The 25,038-nt window shown below is 40.8% G+C and overlaps 1 protein-coding gene and 1 pseudogene across 2 annotated transcripts in view; one reads left to right on the plus strand and one right to left on the minus strand.

The window, feature by feature from the left end:
* LOC146453683 (uncharacterized) overlaps positions 1-25,038 on the plus strand; it is a 263,424-nt pseudogene that overhangs the window by 13,427 nt on the left and 224,959 nt on the right. The window contains exons 6-7 of the transcript XR_014859429.1: positions 359-426; positions 726-819. The product of XR_014859429.1 is annotated as an uncharacterized LOC146453683 (transcript). The remainder of the gene's footprint in view (positions 1-358; positions 427-725; positions 820-25,038) is intronic.
* On the minus strand, positions 2,607-7,006 carry LOC146453684 (uncharacterized). The gene is made up of 2 exons (XM_085096386.1): positions 6,646-7,006; positions 2,607-4,401 (listed from the first exon to the last, which is right to left on the minus strand). The coding sequence occupies exons 1-2, from the start codon at positions 7,004-7,006 to the stop codon at positions 3,398-3,400; spliced, it is 1,365 nt and encodes a 454-aa protein (XP_084952512.1). The 3' UTR covers positions 2,607-3,397.

The raw sequence follows: 25,038 nt of genomic DNA on the forward strand, positions 1-25,038 counted from the left end.
TTAGAAAAATATAGCAAATTTGTTCTTTAGTCCTCAACAACATGGCCTCTTTAAGGTTGCTCTATGTGCAAGAATTCAGTAGAAATATTTCCTTTGCTGTTATCAGAGCATTTTCCTTGTGAGGAAGGGTACCTCCTGTCAATTTTTAAATGGTTTTGTCGAAACCACATAAAAATCCCTGAGGTCCTTTTATTGGATCTGAAAGTACCGGTGGTAAAACACTACTCATCGTAAAGTAACGGGAAGCGATTGTTTGGGAACTTAACGGCAAACAAAGGTTCTCACTTATGTAATTCTTCAATGAGCGATTGCATTCTTAAATAAGCCAAGACTGATGCCGAACTTTGTTTTTTATTAGGAGCAAGTGCCTGCTTTCAGCTGAAACAGTTTGAAGAAGCTATCACTTGGTGTAAGAAGGGATTAACCGTATCCTTCACTACAAATGCTCCTACCAAAAAGATGTGTCATATTAAAACTCTACAGTAGTCTTTCGTTCTTGCTTTTGTGTGCGTACCTTCTTGCTCAAGTCTCGTCAGAAAAAAAAAATATTTAGTCTTTGTGAAAATTCAGTCCAATTTCTTCGTTGAAGTTAAACCTCCATGAACAAGATAAAGATAGAAAGTGAAAGACAAATATAAGAAAAGACGCAAACACGTTTGAAGAACTCAGTTGTAAGCTTTTTGTTACTTTTCCAACATGCGTGTGATAATCTTGACTGATGTAAGATTGACAAGAATAACCAGAAATTGGTGGATCTAAGGAGGACGTCCGTCAATGAATTCAACAAGCTGCGAGATACTAACGGAGGGGAAGATTCAGGTGAATATGTTTTTTAAGCTATTATGGAAACATGGGACATTGATGGAGACACATTATGATATCAGGAAGTTTGTGAATTTTTCTTAAGACGGGCGTATCAAACTAGAAAGAGTTACGAAAATTCAGATTTCATGCAGTGCAGTTTCTCTAAGCTTTTTTATTCTTTCAAACTGAGAAACTTACTCAATCAAAACTAATTCAAATTTAAATATTCTTCCCTAGTGGGGCTGACTAAGGCTAGATCGACTCGTTCCAGTTCACTTCGTTTTGAAAGTACCTGCAAGAATTTATCCAAGGGTCAATTGAATGAAACTTTGACAATTGTACTAAGCTGCTCCGTTCGTTTCTTACACAGGTGCACTAAAAAAACTCAAAGAAAAGCGCCGTAGCGCTGCAGGCTATCTGTTAATACATTATCTTCTTAATTGCTTCACTTTAGCAATAGCAGAGGTTTACAAAAATGAGGGTAATGATAGTTACAGACAGAATGACTTCAGCGATGCCATCTACTTCTACACAAAAGGGATTAAAGTGAACTGCAAGGATGAGGAACTGAAAGCCAAACTGTACAGTAACAGGGCAAACGCTTATTTTTGTTTGGGTGAGAAGCTTTTCTTAACTTCAATTGGTTTATGAAAATATGAAAGGGTTCTTCAGTAGAACCCGCATCAATATACTAGCTTCCTCCTTATACTTTGTTCTTTTACAGAGAAGTATACTGATTCCTTGAGTGATGCAAAAGTTGCTTGTTCCTTACAGCCATCTTATTTGAAAGCGATCGTTACAGGTACGAGTTACTTAAATGCAAAATCAACAGTAAAATGAATTCACAAACAATAAAAATACAAAGACAGTCAATATCACTAGTTTAATTGCAATGGGGATAACTTTATAGTGACATATTTCGAATTCGCTACACTGCTAAAATGTTAGATCCATTTGAAATAAATATGTTTCGTAGTTTCCCATGTAGACTAGGGAATGGTCTATGTCATTTAAAAGGCGCCATTTTAAAAGCGATTCCGTTTACATGAATGTTGCACACAAATAATTTAGGGTTTTTAGCTCAGCTGCTACACTTCCCAATATTATGGTCCCGGTTGTTCAAAGCCCGATTAACCTAATCCCGGATTAAAGTGATTTTTGACTCAACTTTAATTGCCAATAAATAAAGATTCTTCCAAAGATTATTGTCTGTACGTTGTGACTTACGACGTTTCTTTACATTGGCCTAAAATTAGTTTTTAAAAGCATTTTTAATCGGGGATTAGCGTTCATCGGCTTTCTTCCAACCAGGCCATAATGAATAAGGCCATCCCTGTTTCTCTATATTTCCGGTCCCCGTTGGTTCAAATTTTAGGGTCGGTGGGTCAGGTTAAACAATTAGTTAAAAAGAGGAGTCTGAAACCAGAAGGCGCGGTAACCAAACCGAGTGATCATCTGTAAACAAAAGTTGTTGTCACAAATGCAAACTGACCAGTTCTTATTTTTTGGCCCGAATTCGCCAAAAATGGCAGCCATGCTAAATACCATAGATTTCTCCAAGCGTAATAGAACGCGACGTTTGTTAGAAAACTCCAAAAGAAGCGACCTTGATTCTCCACAAAGGAAGAGTGCTTGGGTATTGATAGCCTGATTCTTGTATGAAACTCTACTGTGAAGAACGTATTAAGAGGCCATGTCATTAAGAATGTACGCTCGATCTTAAACTAAAAAAAAATCCTTTATATTTCTACCACAAAAACTATTGTCCTTACTATTAATATGCAGTTTGAATGATCCAAAAGCTTTTATATCGACGCATGTTCTCATTAAACAAAAGGTGCAGTTAAAGCGCGAGCTTTGTTGAAAACACTGTTACTAGCAGATTTCCCAGAAGCGAGAATAACAGACAACTTTGTTGGAATAAATTTGGCCACGGTTTGTGGCAAGTTTAATTGAACAAATTATCAAACTCATAAAACAGCAATAAAAATTAAAGTACAATCTCCTGTTGATAAATGGGGCGACAAAATTTCGCCACAAGCCACACTATGTGGCTTAAGCCCCAACGAAAAACAAAGCTCGCACTCAACGACGGAAATGGCAATGTAATGAGGTGAGAAGGCGTGCCGAGTCGCAGCCCATTGTCTGACCGACTCCACAGGCATCCCCACCCACTGCGGATAGAACCCAAAAGTGACATATCACTTGAGACCGAAAGATACATGTCTAACAAGTTGCAGCCCAATGACTGACCAACGCAAAAAAGTCTAAGAATAACAACAACTGAAGGCCGTAAACGTTGCTCCCTTGGGACAACGGAAATACATATAGAATAACATAGGCACGGCAATAAAGGTAGAACGAACGTGAACACAAAAGAAATAAAATTAAAATCAGGAAAGAAGTGATAATGCAAGCCGAGTCGCAGCCCAGTGTCTGACCGACTCAACAGGCATCCAAACTTTGAAAGTAATGTCTAACAAATTCAAAACGGGTAGTGACAGCATTATACCAGCCCCTGTCTGAACTAACATGCTGTATATAATGGCCATGTTAAAAGGCTTGGCGTGAAAAACCCCATGTGCAAAAATTATTAGTTCGCCTGAAGAACTTCCGACCTCAAATAGACTTTAAAAGCATCGAATTTCCAACGACCCAGAGCACGGATTTGCGCATCAGAATAGCCCCGATCAGCGGCATGACAAGCACCGCCGATACGAAAACTATGACTTTTATAGCGACTGGTGTCTAAACCACAATAAGCTAAGCACCGCTGTAGTTCGATATTGAATTGGTGAGCAGAAATTGGACTCATATCGGCGTGACAAAATAGCGGACCAGAACCATGTCCTCGCAATTGGCAGTATTGAATAAGGGCTTGGACCGGGCAAAATGTGGAAGAAACATCCCGAGTGATTAGAATATCAAATGGACGACGACTAGTGTTGTGCTTATACTCTGAAATCGTAATTTTCGCCGTGTGAATATGGCCATCGTTGGACAAAAGGGTCAGATTGCGATACTGGATAACCGTAGGCGCAAATCGGGTGCTCTTGGCAGTCAGTTCTCCGATGCGAAATAAGCCGTAAAACGCCACTAGAAACATCGCCGAAAAAAGAGAACGCTGAAATGCCGAAGAATTAGTAAGGCTAAGGGCACGAACGAGCTGATGCAAAACAGGTCGAGTCACCGGAAGACGGATATCAACAGGATGTCGACGGCTAAGAGCCGTTAACAGTTTTTGAATTAAAAACGATTTCGTAGGGTCTGGGTGGCCTTGTAATTTGTGTACGTAGGAAATAGCTGAAAGATACGAACTAATGGTGGAAAAGGCCAATTTACGAAATGTAAGATAAGAAATAATAAGAGGAATGCATGCTCGAGGTAGTGGTAAAGGAGGATCTCCGGAATCATAAAAGTGAACGTAAAATTGGTGGAAAACAGTCCACGCACGCTGGTACGTGCGACGCGAGCTGGCTGTCAGAGAGGAGCTTAAGAGACTTCTTAAGTTAGCACCCAATTCTTCGATATTAGGTTCTCGGGTAGTGGAGTGGGATTTTCGTCGGCTTCTGGAAATATGGCCTTGAAGTTCTCTACCTGGGAACGGGAAATGTAATCGGCGCTAGAATTTTGTAACCCAGGAATATGACGGGCTTGAAAGAAAATATGATGTCTAAGGCAACTTAACACTAGATCTCTTAAGAGCACCATGATGTCCTGGTGTTTCGATGTCTGCTTATTGATAATGTCAACCACTGCGGCATTGTCTGAGAAAAATATGATACGCTTATCTGCCATGAGTGACCCCCAGACGTGGACGGCAATAACAATAGGAAAAAGCTCTAAAAAGGCTATGTTAAAGGTTTTCCACATCTCGGGCCAAAGACCCTGTAGCCAATGGCAGCCAAAAACCGCACCAAATCCTATAGAACCAGCCGCATCAGTATAAAGATGAAGGGTGTCGGAAGTTTCCCAAATATCGCTAAAGAAAAAGGATTTACCATTAAATTCGTCCAAAAACCGAAGCCAAACCAAGATATCTAATTTGGCACCCTTCGAAAGACGAATGTGATGATGCGGCTTTTGGATGCCTTTGGTAAGATCGATCAAGCGGCGGAGAAAAGCGCGGCCAGGCGTGACAACAATGCACGTGAAATTCAGTAAACCAATTAAGGATTGAAGTTCTTTTAGGGTGACTGTTCGACGCGTGTAGAAATTGCGTAACATTAAGCGACATTTGAGAAGCTTGTCGTCAGGTAGACGGGCCTCAAAGCGTATGGAATCAAGTGTTATTCCGGCAAACTGTAATACCGTGGCTGGACCGACAGTTTTCTCCGGCGCAAGAGGGACGCCAATATGATTACACATTAAGATAAAATTTTTAAAGTCACGGTCGCATTGATCTCTAGTTTTGGCGATGAAAAGAAAATCGTCTAAGATGTGCAAAACCGCGCAAGCACCGAAATGGTTAATAGATAACCATTCAAGTGCCGTACTAAAGGATTCAAAAATAGCACATGAACTAGACAATCCCATGGCAAGAGTTCTGTCAAAATAGTATAAATTATCCCAGCGGATGCCTAATAAGGGATAGTCAGCGTGATGAATAGGGATAATGCGAAAAGCAGACTTCACATCAGTTTTGGCCATAAAACAACCCCTCCCTAAACGTTTGATTAACTTCGTCGCGTCGCCCACCGAGGCATACTTAACTGTTGAACAATAATCAGGAATAAAGTCATTGACAGAAGAGCCCTTTGGATATGATAAGTGGTGAATCAATCGGAACTCGGATGGGTCTTTTTTAGGAACAAGGCCTATGGGCGAAGTGTGAAAATTTGAAAAGGGGGGAGTTGTAAAAGGACCAACTATACGTCCCGCATAACATTCCTTCTGTAACTTAGCACTAGTGACTCCCGGAAGGTCTAAAGCACTCCTGAGATTGGGGCAATCCAAAGCACACCGTTCACCAACAAAATTTATTCGAAAGCCAAAACGAAAACCCTCAACAAGATAATTGCTTAAAGCGTGATTATAACCCTGTAGCAAAATTTCAAGACGATCCACGTTTACTGGTGTTACTGGCGGACTGTGAAGAACCCTGCGTTTGAGTTCCTCCTCGCGCGCCTTTAAAAGGGGTTCGGGTTTGGGGTGCAGAACATTGGCTACCCGGATGTTGTGCCCCACACTTAAAACACTCATGTTTGAACTCACAGCCCGAACAGTGCTTACCGGCTTGGAACGCCCAACAAGTTCCTTTTGGGAAGAATTGCGAACGAAACCGGGAACGATTCTGCACAGCTGGTTTGTTAGTGGACGGTTGTGCTCTGCGAAAACTACTAGATGCCCGTAACCACAATTCCCAGTGTGTTTGATCCCAGGGGTATTGCTCTGGGGCTGATTGCCTTAAATACCGAAACTGTTCGTCATACCAAATCCAATCCCCAGCCTTGTGAGCCAAATCCCTTACTACGTCACAGTATTTCATCAACAGGGGGGTCTCCGCCTTAAATTTCTCAGAATAAACAGAAACAAAAATAGTAAAAGCAGAGACCCATTGGTGGATAGATTGAATCCGCTTGGAATTATGTAAGGGTTCTAGTGTTAACTGGGGGTGGATAACAGATCCTACTGAGAGTGACATAGAAAGGGAATATTTCCCTTCGTTGTGAGGGGAAGAGGATAATAACGCCCCAAAATCTACATATTCGTTGGCGAATATTTTCGCTTTCAGTTTAGAGCTAACCCTAGCACTTAGAGGGACAGATACACTCGTGAACGTCGTCTTCGGCCGTGAATCAGAAGAAACTACGGGAGAGGGTACGCCCCCTGTTTCAGTACCTGACGAGTTGTCCTGGATTATATCAATCACCTCCGCACTGACAGCGTCATCAAGAGCGCCAGAGGAACCCTGGAGAGACACAGGCAAAACGGCTGGTGGAGGTCTACTGCTTTCGAGAAGAACAGCTAGATTTTCTGGCGAGAAGGCAGTCTTGATGGCTTGAGAAACCACGGCAGATATGGTTGATGAAATGGCGGAAACGTCCAAGGAAACTGTGCCTCGGGTCAAAGAGGTGTCGTCAACACGGACTGGAACGCTCTCGGAAACTGTGTTCACTATGGAGGCTCGAGGTCTTTTGGCTCGTGTTGAAGTTGCAGAAGCCGTGGAAGTCTTAGGGGCGGCACGCTTTTTAGGAGGCATTTCTTACAGAATACAATTGATAATAAAATATGAGAAGGCAGACACAACGCTGGACGTCGGATTACTAAAATAACTGTGACAATGCATGTAACTGTAGCCGCCCGGGATTGTTGTCTGGAAATGAAACAGAATAGATCTTGCGAGGGGCGTTTTTACGAAAGAAAAATCAGGACATGCGCCAAGCCGGCGAGGTAATACGAATCTAATCGAAAGTTAAAAACCACACCAAACACACAAAGAAGGCCATTTCTGTCAGGAACAAAAACAAGTGCAAAATCACAAAATGCCAAGTGCATTGGACACACCCCTGGAGGGGGCGATCAATAGTTGTACACTGATAAGGCAAAGTGATTGCACAAAAATAACAAAGCCAAGGCCGTCAATTGCACGGTATGTTATAACCGCGACTTGAACATATGTTTCACGGTATGTTATAACCGCGACTTGAACATATTTTGCACGGTATATTATAACCGCGACTTGAACATATTTTGTACGGTATGTTATAACCGCGACTTGAACATATTTTATCCACCAAGCCACACAGGCAATGAACAACACCATGTGTGAACAATAGGCTAGGCGGGAAACAAAACACATTGGCCTGGCGAACAAATAAAACTGAAATGGCGAGAGAATTGCAAATTGAGAGCAAATTGATGAAGTAGAGCAAACTAATTTTTGGCCTGTACAGACCGCAAGCATCGTAAAACCGCCCCTCTCAAGCTACGAAAAAATTTGTAGTGACCTAAAGAGTTGAGGTGAACGCCGTCCCGTGCTAGAAAGCGTGATTTACAATTCCAAAAGCCTCGGTGTCGCCAATAAACAACGTAAGGGAGCGGCTCCAATACGACCTTTAGATACTTAGTTAATAACTTCACTTGGTTATTAAATAGAGGAGCATCCCTGCGAAAAATCGTCTGGCAAACACAGACCAGCCGCACACTGTATGACTCATATAGCAAACGAGTTAGATCCTCAAGAGCCGAGCCAGTTTCAACGGCGGATAGGGTTGAAAGATCATTTGTACCCAATTGTAAAACAACAATGTCCGGGGCAAAGGACTGAACTATCGTCAAATCATATTGAACAACTTTAGCAATTGTTCTTCCCCCTATGCCATGCCATTTGATACAAAGATCCCCAGGTATGTGTAAGTTTTCCGTAAATTTTTGGTTAGAATTGTGACAAAGAAAATCGTGGAAACGGCGAATAAACGAGTGGCCGAGAACTAAAACACGTGTCTTTGCCATAATAGAAAGCAAAAGAGGGAAATCCAAAATTTGAACCAAATATAAACTAAAGGAGTTTAGATCTCCAATAATTGAGAAAGAAAACAATTAATGAGCTACTTGCCTGAAAAAGGATTTCTTGGCGATCTGTTAAAGAGATTTCTGGGGATCTGTTCAATCTGATGGCGAGGAGAAGAAGGAAGACTACCTCGGAAAAATTTCTATTTCATAACCACGCTTTATCATTTGCTCTAAGCTCATTGGCTACCTTACGGTGCTATCCGCACCTGGTACGACCCACATCCACCGGATTATCACGTGAACACCACGCCTCGATATAAATTACATTATGTCGGGCCATAATGTTTGGTTATTTTTTCGCGATACGCAGATTTTAATTGTGACAAAAATGTGCTAATTTTGAGGCCTTAGCAAATGGTTTTTCAGCTACCGCTTAAAACTATTTTGCGAAACTAAAACCTTAAAAAATTGACTTATTTGATAGTTAATTACACGTTTTTGTCTCTTCTGTATCATTTGAGACTTTTTCTGATCGAATTGAGGTGAATTATGAATACTTCATAAGACGATTAAATAATTGTAGCGAACTTGAGGAATTACTGAGTTCTATTGGTAAAAGAGTTCTCAAATCCGGCACCTAAGTCCGGCCTAAACATTATTCTAGACATACACTAAAAACTATATTCTGTAATTATTAAATAAAAATTTTGGCACACTGCAAAGTAAACTTAAGCATTTTTTTGCTAACAAACTTTTCTTGTCTTGCGTGACACACCACCCTGGTTTGTCGAGAAGTTGTTTTGTTGAGTTCTCTAAGCCTATTTTATCAATATCACTCTCAAGTATAACAGAAGCTACAATATTCTCCTTGTTCTGGCTATTTGAATGTCAATTATTTTTAATTCATTGTCCTATAAGGAAGTTCTGAGGCGACAAGGTTCTCCACTTACCTTGATCTATAAATCCAATAAATTACTCGTTCCTCGTTATTTCGAGGCTTTGGGGCATGGCTGCCTCAGAAAAAACGACAGAAAAAACATCTCCGTTCACCATCATATAAAAGGAGAAGACATTAATGATAGTTATGTTCAATATGTGTTCCTTATTATATATCTGAACTGGTCCGCGCTAAAAAGGAGCATTCTGATTGGCTCTCTGAGTGGTCCGATTAGGCCTCCTATACGACTACGAGAACATGTATTTGTCCATTGCAAGCAGAGTATTACGAAATAACCAGTTCATCAGCCCAAAAAGGTGAAACTAGTCGATGACTAAAAGTTTGCTCCTTGGTGAAGACCAGTAGAAGTAAACGTCTGCTTACAATAAATAATTGCTTGAGAGCCGAGTCGTAGGCACGAGAAATTAAAACTAGCCCTTATCTAAAATTTTGCCTCCTTGCGTCTCGAGAGAGAAGTGGACGGTATAAGTGTTAAGTAGTCGTTAGGGTTGCGGAATGCAAGTAAATTTTAAAGGCGTAAGATTTCCAGCGACCCAAGCTGCGAATCTGGGAGTCGGTGAAACCCTGACCCGCTGTGTAACTTGTAGCACCAATGCGAAAACTATGAGGTTTATGATGACGCGGATCAAGCGTACAAAAAACTAGCCGTTGATTAAAAAGATGGGTGGAAAGAGAAGTGTTAACTGAGGACCCATCAGGCAAAATAAATAATGGCCCAAACGGGAACCACGAAGGCTGAAAAAAGGCTGTGTGAGAATGTGAATATGAAGCGGGCGTCTAGACTGGTTATGTTTGAAATTGCCTAGGGTAAGTTTTGAGGCAACGATGACACCCACATGACTAAGAAAGCTGACATCCTGGTGTTGTAACACTCACTGAGCCAGAGTCATGGTATTGGACGCCATTTCGCCTATTCCAAAGGAACCATAAAAGTAAAAAACAGCCTTGAACAGAGTGTGCTGGTATAACGAGGAATCAATGTGATCTAATGCGTCTGCAAGATGGCGGCGAAGATGGCTTTTCTGGCGCGAAGCTTGAGAACGTAACTCAAGGCCGAAATAAAGGAAGAAATAGTAGATGGAGAAAATTTGATAGCAGACAAATGAGCGATAAATAAGGCGACTAAACTGATGCTTAATGAAAGAGACAGGGCATCCATGGGAAGGAGTATTGCGCGAAGTTCGCATACAATACCCACGCTCGTTGGTAGGTTCGACGAGAACCTCGCGAAATCGCAGATTCGAGTAACAGCTTCAAATGATCGACCAGTTCTCTGGGAGTAGGTGGCATGGCACCGGAGTGGGGTGGTCGTCCACTCGGGACGCCAATTGCCTGAATTCGTCGACCTGTGAGCGGAAAAGCAAGGCACATCCCCGGTTAAGAAAAGCTAACACATATTGTGAACGAAAAAGATATTATATCGCAGGCAGCGGCGCACTAAGTGATGAATTAAAACCATTATCCTGCGTTTTTGGCGGTTTGTTTGTTGATAATATAAACGAGCGCCCTGTTATCGGTAAAATGATGAGGCACCTGTTTCGCATCAAGTGACCCCAAATATTGATCGCGATAACAATTGGGCACAATTCTAAGATAGCAATGTTGTACGATTTCCAGTTCTCTGGCCATAATCCGTAACAACAATTCGAACTCAAGACCGCGCCATAACCTAAAGACCCAGCCGCATCAGTATACAGGCGTTACTCTTTCGAGATCAACCAGCAATGGGAAAGTAAAAATGATTTGCCATCGTATTACTGTAGAAGGGATAATCTCACATGGATATCATTTTTACATTCCCGAGTTATGCGGATGAAATGGCGCAGGTTCCAGATACCTCTCGTTAAATCTATCAACCTGCACAAAAAGGCGCTTCCGGGGACAATGACCGAGCACAAGAAGTTTAAAAGAGCAATTAAGGACTGTAATTCCCACAGGGTAACTCGTTTCCGGAGATACCAAAATGTTAATTGATCGCAGCATTTTGTCATTTTGTCTTCTGGCAGGCTAGCTTGCAGTGCGATCGAGTCTTAAGTAATTCCTGCAAACTGCAGATTTGTAGACGGGCTCACAGTTTTGCCTTCGGCGATAGGAACACCTAAATCATCACATAACGACAACAAATTGTGCAACTGAGCATGGCATTTCGATTCAGTAGCGGCAGCGACAAACAAATCGTCGAGAATGTGGAAAATAGCCTGAAAACCTAGGAATTTCCGTGCTATCCATTCGAGTGCGGTACTAAATGATTCAAAAATGGAGCAGGGCGTAGAACAACCCATTGGAAAACAAAGATAGTAAAACATTCCTTACCATTTTATCCAAGCAAACGAAAGTCGCTAGGGTGAATAGGAATGATCCTAAAAGCCGATGCGATATCAGTCTTTGAAATATAACAGTTGGGGCCAAATGCTTGATTAGCTTAATTGCGTCGTCCGTATTAGCGTAATGGACACTAGATAAATCCCGGGGAATTAATTCCGTCATTGACAGATGCCTCATGGGGAAAAGAAAAGTGATGGATCAAATGGAATTCAGGTGGATTCTTTTTGGGAACAACGCCTTACAGCGAAACAATAAAATCAGGAAAAGCCGGCGCCGCAAATAGAGCGTATGCAACCAATCCCACGGGATTCCAATGAAAATGGCGTGGTGACAATGTTGGTTTACCATAGCAAACCAACTCTTTTGTTGACGGTACACCAACATGGCGGCGATGACGTCACATACATACGCTCCATAGGCCAACTAAATTCTTTGTGGAATTTAGCGTTGACAGTGGCTGGATTATCATTGGCTGATTTGAGGTTGGGAGAATCTAAATAAGTTGGAAAAAAAAAACATTGAATCGAAAAACCGTACGTAAAATCGCCTAACAAGTACCGTGGCTTAGGCTAACCCGCTAAATGATATTTAAGAGCGGCTGCCTGTAAGAATCGAGAACTCCATTTCAGCGACCACTTGGTCGAATTTCTGATATTTCGTCTGAAGATATCCTTGGATTAACTATTTTCGAAAATCATATTTTAAAGTTCCAAGGTATTTTATGTTTTGAGAAAATTGCAAGAGTTTGAAATGCGGCCAAGGTGCGGTCACGGGCCGATGAAAACCGCGAAAATTTAGGTCAAAGGACGAAGCCCCGTTCACGGTGTAAAATAACCCAATGAACTTGAAACTTTACACAAACCTAGACCAACCATCTTGCAAGAGAATTAATACAATAAACATTCCAAACTCGCTGGCTGCTTTCTAAAGCATGCAGATTTGTGTACGCTACTCAAAATGACCTTGAAACTAATGCTTATTTTCATTGAAATAAAAGTGTTTCTGGTATGTCATTTTCTCTAGATAAAATCTCATATATCGAAAGACGAAGAAAAGAACTTTATTTGTACCAAGTTTCAAGCTCTGATTCAAACTCTTTCCCACTCAAGGAAGATCGAATATGCGTGCGATACTTGCGGCTCGCAATTCACGTCACGAATTATGAGATCAGAACCGATTCACAAACACTTGGCATCTGGAGCCCGTGAATGTTTCCAAACATCACATATTGGGCCCTAAAACTAATCAGACGGACTGAAGACAGTCATTCAATGTTTTTCGATCCGAGATTTCTTTCCTACTCTGCTCTAAAATAATATAGTTATTCCGGTCAATTAGCCTACGAAACATGTGCAACAAATTTGCATACCATTTCGATGTCGCAGGAAAAAGTAGTGCAAATCATACTTTACAGCTCCTTTATCTTCTCAAATGAAGTAGTCGATCAGTAAAATGGAGAAAAACGTGTGACTTTGTTCCTGTCGTGTTGTTTTGAGTGTTCGTGTTTGGCAGCGACGGCTCAAATCAATAAGCCAGTGTGACTGACACTGATCAACTGTAACTCGATATTCCCTTCGGTGATGTGGGTAACGCGCACGTGATCCTGGCCAGGCACTTGTGCGTTCAGGGCGCTTTTAGAAAAGTAGTGCTTGTGGGCCAAGCTACGACTACCCTGGTGATGATGACCTTGACGAGCTTAAGGACTGTTCAAGAGATCTGAGAGCTCACCTTTCCAGCCTTTGTTTTTTCCGCGAAAAAAATCGACGTTCAAGTATTAGTGTCAGTTTTTGTTTTTTTTTTTTTTTACTTACAGTAATGCAGATCCCGGAACGTAGATTTGTGCGAGAAAAAAATCTATCCATAACCACCATCCCCACAATTAATAATATAAAATTTGAGGGTGTCAGAGTAGTCTGAGGGTATCAACTTTGAGGGTATCAGAGTAGTGAATTCCCCACCGACCAACCCGATCTCCTCCACCCCCATCCCCTCTGGTGATAAGCGTCAATTGTGGTTATTGTTTACTTTCCCAAACCGGTTTTATCGTTGTTCCTGCCGGTTTCTTTCAATTTTCGAGAAGATAGGAATCTTGCCAGCCTTGGTCTGTCTGGTGATGGCCACGAAAACTAACTTATTGCTAGCGCAAGCGGGTGAGGGCCGTTACTACCTTATTATTAGCACGTGCGGGTGAGGGCCGTATTTCGCCTATTCATTTTCCAATTTCAGATTTCATGCTATTATTTTTTTCACAGAGTTGAAAGAAACTGGTAGGAACAGCGAGAAAACGGTCTAGGAAAGTAAACAATAACCACAATATTATTGACGCTTGTAGCTAGGGGGAAGGGGGGAGGTCGGGCTGGTGGTCAGTGGGGGACTCACTACTATGCTCTCAAATATACAGATTTCATACTTTTAATTGTAAGGATGGCGGTTATGGATGTTTCTTTCTTTCTTTCTTTTTTTTTTTTTTTCGCAAAAAAAACGACGTTCAAGGGTATGTATAATTGAAGTTAAAAAACGAAATGACACTAATACTTGAATTTTTTTCGCGAAAAAAAAAATCAAAGCTGGCAAGATGGGCTCTCGCATCTGTTGTACAGTCTTTTAGCTTGACAAGGTTTTCATCACCAGGGTAGTCGTAGCTTGGCCCACAAGCAGTACTTTTCACTATTTACAGTTCCTAAAAGCGCCCTAGCTTGTACGCTCAGGATTCCATACCGAAATGCCTGGCCAGGATCACGTGCGCGTTACCCACATCACCGAAGGGAATATCGAGTTACAGTTGATCAGTGTCAGTCACACTGGCTTATTGAATTGAGCCGTCGCTGCTAAACACGAACACTCAAAACAACACGACAGGAACAAAGTCACACGCTTTTCTCCATTTTACTGATCGACTACTTCATTTGAGAAGATAAAGGAGCTGTAAAGTATAATTTGCACTACTTTTTCCTGCGACATCGAAATGGTATGCAAATTTGTTGCACATGATTCGTAGGCTAATTGACCGGAATAACTATATTATTTTAGAGCAGAGTAGGAAAGAAATCTCGGATCGAAAAACATTGAATGACTGTCTTCAGTCCGTCTGATTAGTTTTAGGGCCCAATATGTGATGTTTGGAAACATTCACGGGCTCCAGATGTCAAGTGTTTGTGAATCGGTTCTGATCTCATAATTCGTGACGTGAATTGCGAGCCGCAAGTATCGCACGCATATTCGATCTTCCTTGAGTGGGAAAGAGTTTGAATCAGAGCTTGAAACTTGGTACAAATAAAGTTCTTTTCTTCGTCTTTCGATATATGAGATTTTATCTAGAGAAAATGACATACCAGAAACACTTTTATTTCAATGAAAATAAGCATTAGTTTCAAGGTCATTTTGAGTAGCGTACACAAATCTGCATGCTTTAGAAAGCAGCCAGCGAGTTTGGAATGTTTATTGTATTAATTCTCTTGCAAGCTGGTTGGTCTAGGTTTGTGTAAAGTTTCAAGTTCATTGGGTTATTTTACACCGTGAACGGGGCTTCGTCCTTTGACCTAAATTTTCGCGGTTTTCATCGGCCCGTGACCGCACCTTGGCCGCATTTCAAACTCTTGCAATTTTCTCAAAAAATAAAATACCTTGGAACTTTAAAATATGATTTTCGAAAATAGTTGATCCAAGGATATCTTCAGACGAAATATCAGAAATTCGACCAAGTGGTCGCTGAAATGGAGTTCTCGATTCTTACAGGTAGCCGCTCTTAAGGCGGTTAATCTTTACTGGGGTAACTGGCTGCGGGTTGCGAGGGAGCTGATTTATTGGCAACTGGTGTATCTCCGTTTCCGATGACAGGGCGCTGTTGTTTGGGGCGAGAGGTTGCTGCCCGGCATCCTGATCCTGGGTGGGCACCGAAACATTTGTGGCAGCTATGTTTAAATTTGCACCCACCGCAATTTTGCCCGCTGTTAAATTTCCAACAAACGTCCTTTGGAAAGGGCGACGATATACCAGGTCGAGCCCTTTTAAATGTTATGCGCGCCAGCGACGGCGAGATAGGCAGAGACTGGAACCAAAGTTCCCAATGAACCTGATCCCGAGGAAATAATTTGGGCTCGAATTGGCGGAGGAATCGAAACTGCTCATCATGCTAGCGCTAGTGTCCTTGTTTATTATCTAGGTCTCCGGCTATCTCGCAATATTTCATCAATGAAGGCGCCCACACTGCAAAGGAAACTGTATAAACTGTGACAAACGTGTTAAAAGCACTTAACTATTGACCTTTGGACACGATTCGCTAAGGTTTTTGGACTGGTTCTAAAGAAAGTTTGCCATTGTCGAGGTCGCTCGACACGTACACTGAATACTTTGTACTATCAAGGGTTGTAGGGCTAACTAAAACCCCCAAGTCAATATAGTGATCAGATATTCTCAGAAATTAAAGTTTATCTTTAATTAGAGAAGTACTTTAACCTTCTGCCTTAGTTTTTTTCATGACCGGGTAAAGAGATTTCCTTGCTTCTGCGATTTCTTTAGGCACGTTCTCTGCAAACCCGATTTTGTTTTCTTGAGAACATTTGAAGACCTCCTAATAAACTCCTTTTCTTGTTTTCGAAGGAATATCGCAACAGTAGGTCGAGATTTTCTATAATCTTTCTTTTTTTCCAATCCTGTGTACTCTTTCAATTTCAAATGTCCTGCTCAAATGTATTGATAGTGATTTCCATCGGATCTCATTAAATGTTAAATAGAAATTGGAACATACTTACATCAAACGTGTAAGTTAACAATATTTAATAATGGTAGAAAAGAAAGAAAAACTATCGAATTGTGAGCCGCAAGTATCGCACGCATATTCGATCTTCCCTGAGCGGGAAGAGTTTGAATCAGAGCTTGAAACTTGGAAGATATAAAGTTCTTTCCTTCGTCTTTCGAAATATGAGATTTTATTCAGAGAAAATTGCATACCATGTAGAAACACTCACCAGGTGAGCTTTCGCCCGAAAACATGATACCTTCACACGTGAAACAACAGGTTATCTTCAATAAATCGTTCTTGTGCAATGATTTGGTATTTCATTGGTGTTTATATAATACTCAGAACATTACATGGCCGCTTGGAGAAACGAAATTTCACTTCTCGTCTTGAAAAATATTTCACTCGTTCCTTGCGCTCACTCGTAAAATATTTATCAATATGTTATGTCCTGTATAAGTTGCAATTTTTTTTTTGAAATAAAATACCTTGGAACATTAAAATATGATTTTCAAACATAGTAAATCCAAGGGTATCTTCAGACGAAATATCAGAAATTCGAGCTGGCGGTCGATGAAGTGCGGTTCTTGATTCTTAGAGGCAGCCGCTCTTAAAAGAATCGATTGTTTTCTACCGCCGCTAGTCGCCTTACTCTTTCTCCCGCCGTTGGTCACAAAAATTGACGTAGTTTTTTGTTGTTTCCAACTTAACAAATCGAACTGATGTGGTTTAGCGTTGTCTGTACTCTTATCTACAAGGTGTTTGAAAAGTTCGTGGACATTTTTAAAAGTCTATACTTCATCCAGATTTCTTATATTTTTCTCCATTTTCTTGCAGATATTAACAAATCTTATTGTTTATCGGTTATCAGAACTTTTGTATGAGCCAGATAAAAAGCCTCGTTGAAATTAATATTTTTCCCCCAAAAGGTGCAAATCTTCGTACTTTCTTGCCATTTTTGTCTGTTTTCAGTAGCAACTGATTTGTAGCAACTACATACTGTAGATTTTCAACGTCTAGATATAATATTAATAATGAACCCTAAAAAAGAAATCTATTTAAGAGCACAGGCAGCAATTCTACGATCATCTGGAGTATCTGCTCGAGAAACGGCTAAAATACTGCAAAAAAGCAAGAGCTGGGTAGCGAAGTGGTCAAGTTCACAAGAGTTTTACGACAAGCCAACAAGTGGTCGACCATCAGTCCTTGACAGAACCGCAAAGAAAGTTATGGAAAAAGCAAAGTATAAAGCAAGAAATTCTACAAGAAAAATCAGCAAACGACTGAAGAACAAAGGTCTGCCTGGATCTGCACCAACAGTGTGGAGGTATATGTCAAGAAAAGGATGGAAACCTTTGAGACGAAAAAAGCTTCGACTTCTGAGCAACAACCAGAGAAAAGCTCCCTTAGTATTCGCTCGTAAATATCGTAAATTTACAGGAGATGAATGGGAAAAGTTTCTTCTTTAGCGATGAGTGCCCTAAATACCTTTTTCATCTTCGGAACCCTAAAAACTATATCGTATGGGGCTCACAGGAGAGTCAAGTTCCGCCATCGTATCAAGTTAAAGGAAGCACCAAATGGATGGTTTGGGGTGGCATGACAGGCCGCGGCCTTACTTCCCTACATTTCATCCCGCTAGGACAAACTGTAACGGCAGAGTATTATATCACAAAAATCCTTGAGAAAGAAGTGAAGCTTCTTTTCAGCCGACGATCTACAACAGACGAGCCTGTAAAATGAAAGCTTTTCACGAACATTAGCAGTGCGACCTTCGTTGAATATGGCGCACCAGCTCATACGGCGAAAGCAACACAGCAGTGGTGCGAGAGAAACCTCCCGAATTTTATCCAAAAAGATGAGTGGCCAGCAAATTCACCTGACCTTAACCCCGTCGAAAACCTATGGAGCATCATCGAGGAAGCTGCATACAGAGATCCGATCCCTAAGACGATGGGAGGACTAAAATCAAGGTTACGGCAAGCATGGTGGTACATACCGCTAGCAAGCCGAAGGGAGCTAGCTCGTTCCATGCCGCAGCGGCTCAAAAACGTTATACAGAACAATGTGGGGCACTCTGGATATTGATGTTTCAACAGTGGTCAAAGGAAACAATGTACATAAAACTTGAAAACCTTTATTAATATCGGATTCCTAAAACTATCATTTATTTGTATTAAAATAAAGTGTCCACGAACTTTTGAAACACCCTGTACAACGATATTCATCATCACTGTGGTCAAAATGTTGTGGACTCCTGAGGCGCAACCGAGTGAGTCCAACTACAAATTTTGACCACTGTGATGACAAATATCGTTGTCGATAAGAGTGCAGACAATGCTAAACCACATTCGACATGTTTTTTCACTACAATACCAACGTCAAAGAAAATGTTTATTTCAGAGCGTGACCAAGCGTTGTCTATAACTTTTCTCGCAATCTGATTGGTTTATTTCCCAAAATGAGAGTTTCTGATTGGCTAACTACAACAAGAGAAAACTACCACAAGAATTCTGAATCTAGCAAAACGATTACAAAGTTCAACGTTCATTCATGAAAATACAACTTTTTACTGCTCATTTACTGCATATATTGACGCAGAACTATAATGACTTTGCGGCATAACATACACATTGACATTTGCAATGGTGCAGCCATGAAAAAATCAATTTGGGAAGGCCATAGCACTGGCGTTTGTGACATAGTGCAAGATCGAACTCGAAGCTGGCGTCACTGGAACGACTGCTGAACTCGCTTGTTTACGAACTGCAGCATTTAAGAGAATGTTGGAGCAGTTCTTCAACTGGTTTACAGATGGTCTGGACATAAAAAGTGATTGGTGCGTTCTGATCCGTCTTTTGTTAGGCAAAAGGCCGTGGGTCTATTGTTAATGTCTATTGTTTGTTTGTTTCGGCGTTGTTGTCAATAAGTCGTTTGTATGGTGCAGGTAGTTGTAGGCAACGGTTGAGTGGCGTTTGTTCTAAGTTAGTAAACCAGCTTTCCTGAGTGAGTCGTTGATAGTAATTTGTACTGTCAGTAGGTAATGCACTTGGCAGAGTGGTTCGTTTGTAAATGGTGCTCAGCAATGTGATTGTTGATATCACCATTTCTAGTTGCTCACAGCCAATAACATTACGGCTTACTGACAAACGACCAATAACATCTGGACTTCGTTGACCAATCAGGTTAACAACCACAGACGTGTATACCACCTACTGACGATCCACAATTCACTTGACTCTGAAGATGACTTTCGCTCAGGTTGTCAAAACGTCAGTCAAAGTCACCACAAACATTCCTTCTCAGGACTACACTCACCCGGATGATCATAATTTACGTACTTATGACATGACTGCTGGGTTCAAACCATTTACAAAGATGGTCTGGAGTTATAACTTGAAATGCTTTGCTCGTTTGCATGACCGAAGATAAACATGATGTGGCGTAACGGAACGTTGGCGTTTGACCATAGTGTGATGGCGGTAGCTCGCACGGCTAGTGTACTTCTGGGACGGTCCAGCGCCAAGAGAGATTTCTTTCATCATTGTTGCAAGTGCATTTACTCCGAGAAGGCTGTTCTCGTTACAGATCATATCCAATTCTTTGGCTTTCGACGACGGTCATTGGAAAAGTTTCGTGACAAGTTGACGCGAGCAGTTTTGTCTTGACTCTTATCGACAACGGAAAATTAGCCAATCAGATTCCAAGATTAGAAACAATCGTGCTAAAAATTTCTTTTTGTTTTTAAACGCGCGCAGTTGGCGATGCAACTTTCCGCCAGCCAAACGCAGGTGGCAGCGCAGCACCCCATGCTTGAATGTGCCATTCGTATTGGTTTTCCTGTGGGGTGTTGCATACGGACGGTCAGACAGTGGAAATTGTCGTTATAACCTTATCAAAATTTCTGGTATTGGTGCGTTACTAAATTTTCTTACCTATGTGGATCCGTGCGCGCGCCTTCAGCACGCGGAGCTCTGCTATCAAAATGAGCGTCAATGTTTCCGGGTAACAACTATGGTGATAAAAATTCATCGTGTTTCGATGATGAAAATTCACATTAATTTTATAACTACTTGAAAAAAGGAGGTATTGGTGTTGCATGGCATGGTATCAAAATTAACACATGTTAGTCGCTTAGTATATGTAATCGCTTTTTATCATTGAAACGGCAGAGAAGTCAAGAATACTGACATACTGCTTGAGTCATTAGCAGTTTATCGATTGACCATGTGATTTCGATTGAGCATGTGATCGGCAGACTGCGCGTCTCTGTTCATTGAAAATTTTTGAAAATATAAGTGAAAATTAATCCTTAATTCTGCGAGGACTTATTGGGGTTACGTATTTATAACAGAGAGGGGAACAATTTTTTAAAACTAGCGAGCCACTTCGTAAAACAGTCAGTCTCGGCCCGGCGTGAAAACACTCACCCGTAAGCAAAACAAACATTTCACCTGTTTGTTAGCGTACAAAACACACAAAAAGAGAAAAGTTGATTGTTATATACGTGTAATTAAGAGAAGATACAAGTTTAATTCATGAGCAAACTGACAACAATTAAACCAAATGTTAGGCATCAACGGAATGATTTTCACTCACCTGAACTGTGAAGCTTTCTAACCCTCGACAATAACACGAACGCAGGTCTTCCACTGAATTTGATCTGCTCAGACAATTCGTCCTGTCAAAAGGGAACTGTTACGTTCATATTGTTCGTTGGAGCAAGGTGAAAGCACTTGGTAGTAACCATGAATGTTTTCAGTTTTTCAACCAAACAAATCCGATCAAGTTGTTAGCGTTTGACACAAATAATTTCTTTCTGTTTCTTGTAACAAACGACAGTTTACCTTTAGGAATTCCTTTGTAGCTGTAGCACTTGATTTCCAAGTATTTTTGGCACAATATCCCGGCTTAAAAAACCAAACTCCAAAGAACCTGAGAGAAGTTATTGTCGCGGCACAAAATGAAGAAACCAACAAAATGTAGAAATGGCATGCTCAGCCAATTAGGAGCAGGTATTTTCGCCGCTCGACCAATAAGGAGTGAGTAATTTGCCCTCGGTGAAAGGAAATAACGAAAAAATGTCCTCTGTCTCGACCAATCAACATTCAGTAATTCTGCCCTCTATGTTATAACTGACAATAACAATTGAAATCTGCGGGTCGTGGAAAAATATATGTCTGGATCATTCAAATTGCATTTTAATAGGAAGGATAGCATATTTTGTTATAGAAAAATACAGCAAATTTTGTTTTTCAGCCCTCAACAACATGGCCTCTTTAAGGTTGCTCTATGTGCAAGAATTCAGTGGAAATATTTCCTTTGCTGTTATCAGAGCATTTTCCTTGTGAGGAAGGGTACCTCCTGTCAATTTTCAAATGGTGCTGTGAAAACACCATCAAAATCCCTGAGATGTTTTTATGGTCTCTGAAAGTACCGTTAGCTAAACACTGCCTAAAGTAACGAGGAGTGATTGCTTGGGAACTTAAGGGCAAAGAAAGATTTTCACTTATGTAGTTCCTCAATGAGCGATTGCCTTCTTAAATAAGCCAAACTTATTTGTTTCTTTTTTTCTTTTTTATTAGGAGCAAGTGCATGTTTTCAGCTAAAACAGTTTGAAGAAGCCATCACGTGGTGTGAAAAGGGATTAGCAGTATCCTTCACTACAAATGCTCCTACTGAAAAGACTTTTTGTGTTAAAACTTTACAATAGTCTTTCGTTCTTGCTTTTGTGTGCGTACCCTTGCTCAAGTCTCCTTAGAAAAAAATAGATTCTTTATTCTTCGTGATAATTCAGTCCAATTTCGTTGTTGACCTTAAACCCCCCATGAATAAGATAAAGATAGAAAGTGAAAGGCAAATAAAAGAAAACAAGCAAACACGTTTGAAGAATTTCTAAGCTTTTTGTTACTTTTCCAACACGTGTGTTATAAGTCTTGACTAATGTAAGATTGACAAGAATAACCAGAAGTTGGTGGAACTAAGGAGGAAGTCCGTCAATGAATACAACAAGCTGCGAGATACAAACGGAGGGGAAGACTCAGGTGAATATAATGTCTTTTAAGCAGTTATGGAAACACGGGGCATTGAGGAGACACATTAAGATGTCAAGAAGTTTGTGAATTTTTCAAAAGAAGCGCGTATCAAACTAGAAAGAAATTCAGATTTCACGCAGTGTAGTTTCTCTAAGCTTTCTTTTTCTTTCCAACGGAGAAACTACCAAAATCAAAACTAATTTCATAAGAAAGTCAATTTATAATTTGAAATTTTTTGCACTAGAATTTTGGTGCTAAAATTTATTTGTTGGTAACTTTGAATTTCATAAAATGATGTTCAATAGCTTGACTTTGCATCTATTTATTAGAATATGAAAGCAAACCTCTGGGAAATCTAAATTGGTTGAGTTCAATCTTATTTTTGACTGATTTGACGTTGATGGATTAAAATGTTTATCACGCGGCCGAAGAATGAATACTAGGAGGCATGAAATGGAAACATTTTTGCCAAACGCAAATCATCAAAACTCAAAATTTACAAATCGGCAGCCTAAAAGGCCAAAACCATAAACAGAAATGTTTTACATGGATATTTTTCACCTAGAATTCCTTTTTATAAATAAGTTTTTGGACAATTGTTGTGGCTAATGACAGACGCTTTAGTATTATATTGTTTAAAAACGTACTTTTTCGTCCCAAGCGTTATCTATAAGAAATGTGAATCGAGAGAGAGACGCTGGGAGGAACAGTTGTCAGTGCATTTCACTGACTTCCTTTTCTCCATGAATCACGTCAGTGAGCGAGCGGCATATTGAATAAAGTATGCTGACAGGAATTTAAAGCTACTCTGATAACAATATCTGTTTGCTGCTAGCCTTATGCCTTAAACAATGTCTACATATATAGATTTGGTTTGATTCCCGTTCAAAGTACCGGGGTCTTTATAACGTAAAGGACCGAAGTACGTTTAAAAGTATAACACATAAAGGCAAAAAGGCACCAGAGAAGTGCGTTCAGTTTATTCTTATATCAGCCAAATTACCTTGAGTAACAAATCGCTCATCGAAGAAAGCAGTACATTTCTTAGCAGTGTTTTTATTCTTAAAGATTTTTTGAGGTCAACGTACAAATAGAACTTACAAAGAATTAGTCCTAGTTCGACCATAATTAAATTTTGCGGTCTTTTGCGGAAGGCAGCGTGGTCGAGTGGTTATAGCCTGCGTAGCAAGCGTTTCCCTGGGGTTTTCAGCGTTCTCCGAAGTTTGGTCGAGTTTCTGTTACCCCATCCGCTTTAGTCTGTAACTGTGAGGAGTGTGTTGCGGGAAGTTAGTATTTTCCTACTGTGTTTTGATTACGCCATAGCATGATTTTCCAATTCTTCCGTGTCGCTCCGGTCAGGGGCTGCTAAGAGTCCTTCGGGCGCTAGTAAATTCTGTGGCATTTTAAGCAATGGCGAGGCAAGAGCGCGGTTTCGATCCTAATCTTGTGGATCTTTTGAGTTCCCGATTCCTGAGAAATGATGGACAAGAATTCTCGATATCATTTAAAAAATCGCACTCTTCTTTGAGATTTTATACTCGTTGTAAGAATGGAAAATCCGCTGGGGCTCGATGGACTTCTATTTTCTTATGATTCGGAAGACTCGCTAAGTTTAAATGCGCTCTGGATGGATTGATACGAATTTTGCGAGCACACGGAGTACAGACTCTGTCGGAGTACGTTTTACTTTCATCCACGGTAATCCCAACGCTCCTGCATACACCTTCCCTAGAATAACTCCAAAACATTCCTTCCCTTGAGATGGCCTAAACAAATTTTTCGTTGATGGTCGATTGTCTGGCTTATATACTTTCAGGAATGCCGTATTTTATGTGGAATTCGACGGTACAGATTAGCCTGCAAATATCGCTTGGCTTGGCCATCTTTGAAGCCATCTTTATTGCGCGATCTCGCTGCATTTGACAACAAATTTACGTAGAGCGCCGTGTTTGTTTTTAAACTTTGCACGGCACCATTATTTTACTTTGGTTGACATATCCTTTCTTCTCATTGGCCATCTCTTTGACAATTACGCCACTGATGTGTGCTCAAGCGTAAACGCGTGGAAAGGGCATTTTGCAGAATAGTGGGGTTTGCGGGCAAGCGTTTCTTTTTCCCTCCTTCCCTCCCCTCTGGCATCCTTTTTTTTTGTGTGTGTGTATGTGTGTGTGTTTTTTTTTTTGCTCTCGCCCCATCTCCTGCGCATCCGAAAATGGGAAATCGGCTCTGGAAAACTGAAAATGCCACAGAAACGTTTGGTACGCAGGCTAAGTGGTTAGGTCGTCGGACTTGAAATCCGGAGATCCTGGCCTCAAGTCCAACTGACTGACATGACCGGTAGCTGGAGTTGTTTCTCCTTTGCCGCACTTGTGAATAGCCACCTGGTCTGCCTCCTGCCAGTTGGGTTTTTTAACCATAATATTTTTTATTTTAAATTATTACTTTGTGAAGTTTAAAGCTCAGCCCCGCTAGCACTTGTGCTATAAACACTGCCGAGGGTAAATAGAGGTTATTTACTTTTTTATTACAAGCATTTCATCCTGCTCTTCGATCGATCTGAATAACCAAGAACATTTCGGTCGATATTTGGAGGTCCTTGCGCATTCAATCGCGGACTCATAACACAGACAAAAGACGTATATTGTAAACCCAAAAACGCCGGGTGCAATGAATTTCCGTGAACTAACAAGTGAATGCCAAATTTTATAATAAGGAACCAGAGA

This window comes from Pavona decussata, unplaced genomic scaffold (genome assembly GCF_977016875.1).
Source record: "Pavona decussata unplaced genomic scaffold, jaPavDecu1.1 SCAFFOLD_324, whole genome shotgun sequence".
NCBI classification, from domain to species: domain Eukaryota; kingdom Metazoa; phylum Cnidaria; class Anthozoa; order Scleractinia; family Agariciidae; genus Pavona; species Pavona decussata.

Coding starts and splice junctions, on each gene's coding strand:
- LOC146453684 (XM_085096386.1), bottom strand. CDS start 7,006: ATGCCTCCTAAAAAGCGTGCCGCCCCTAAGACTTCCACGGCTTCTGCA. Junction 4,402..6,645: donor AATCCAGGACAACTCGTCAG/GTACTGAAACAG, acceptor TCCCGTTCCCAG/GTAGAGAACTTCAAGGCCAT.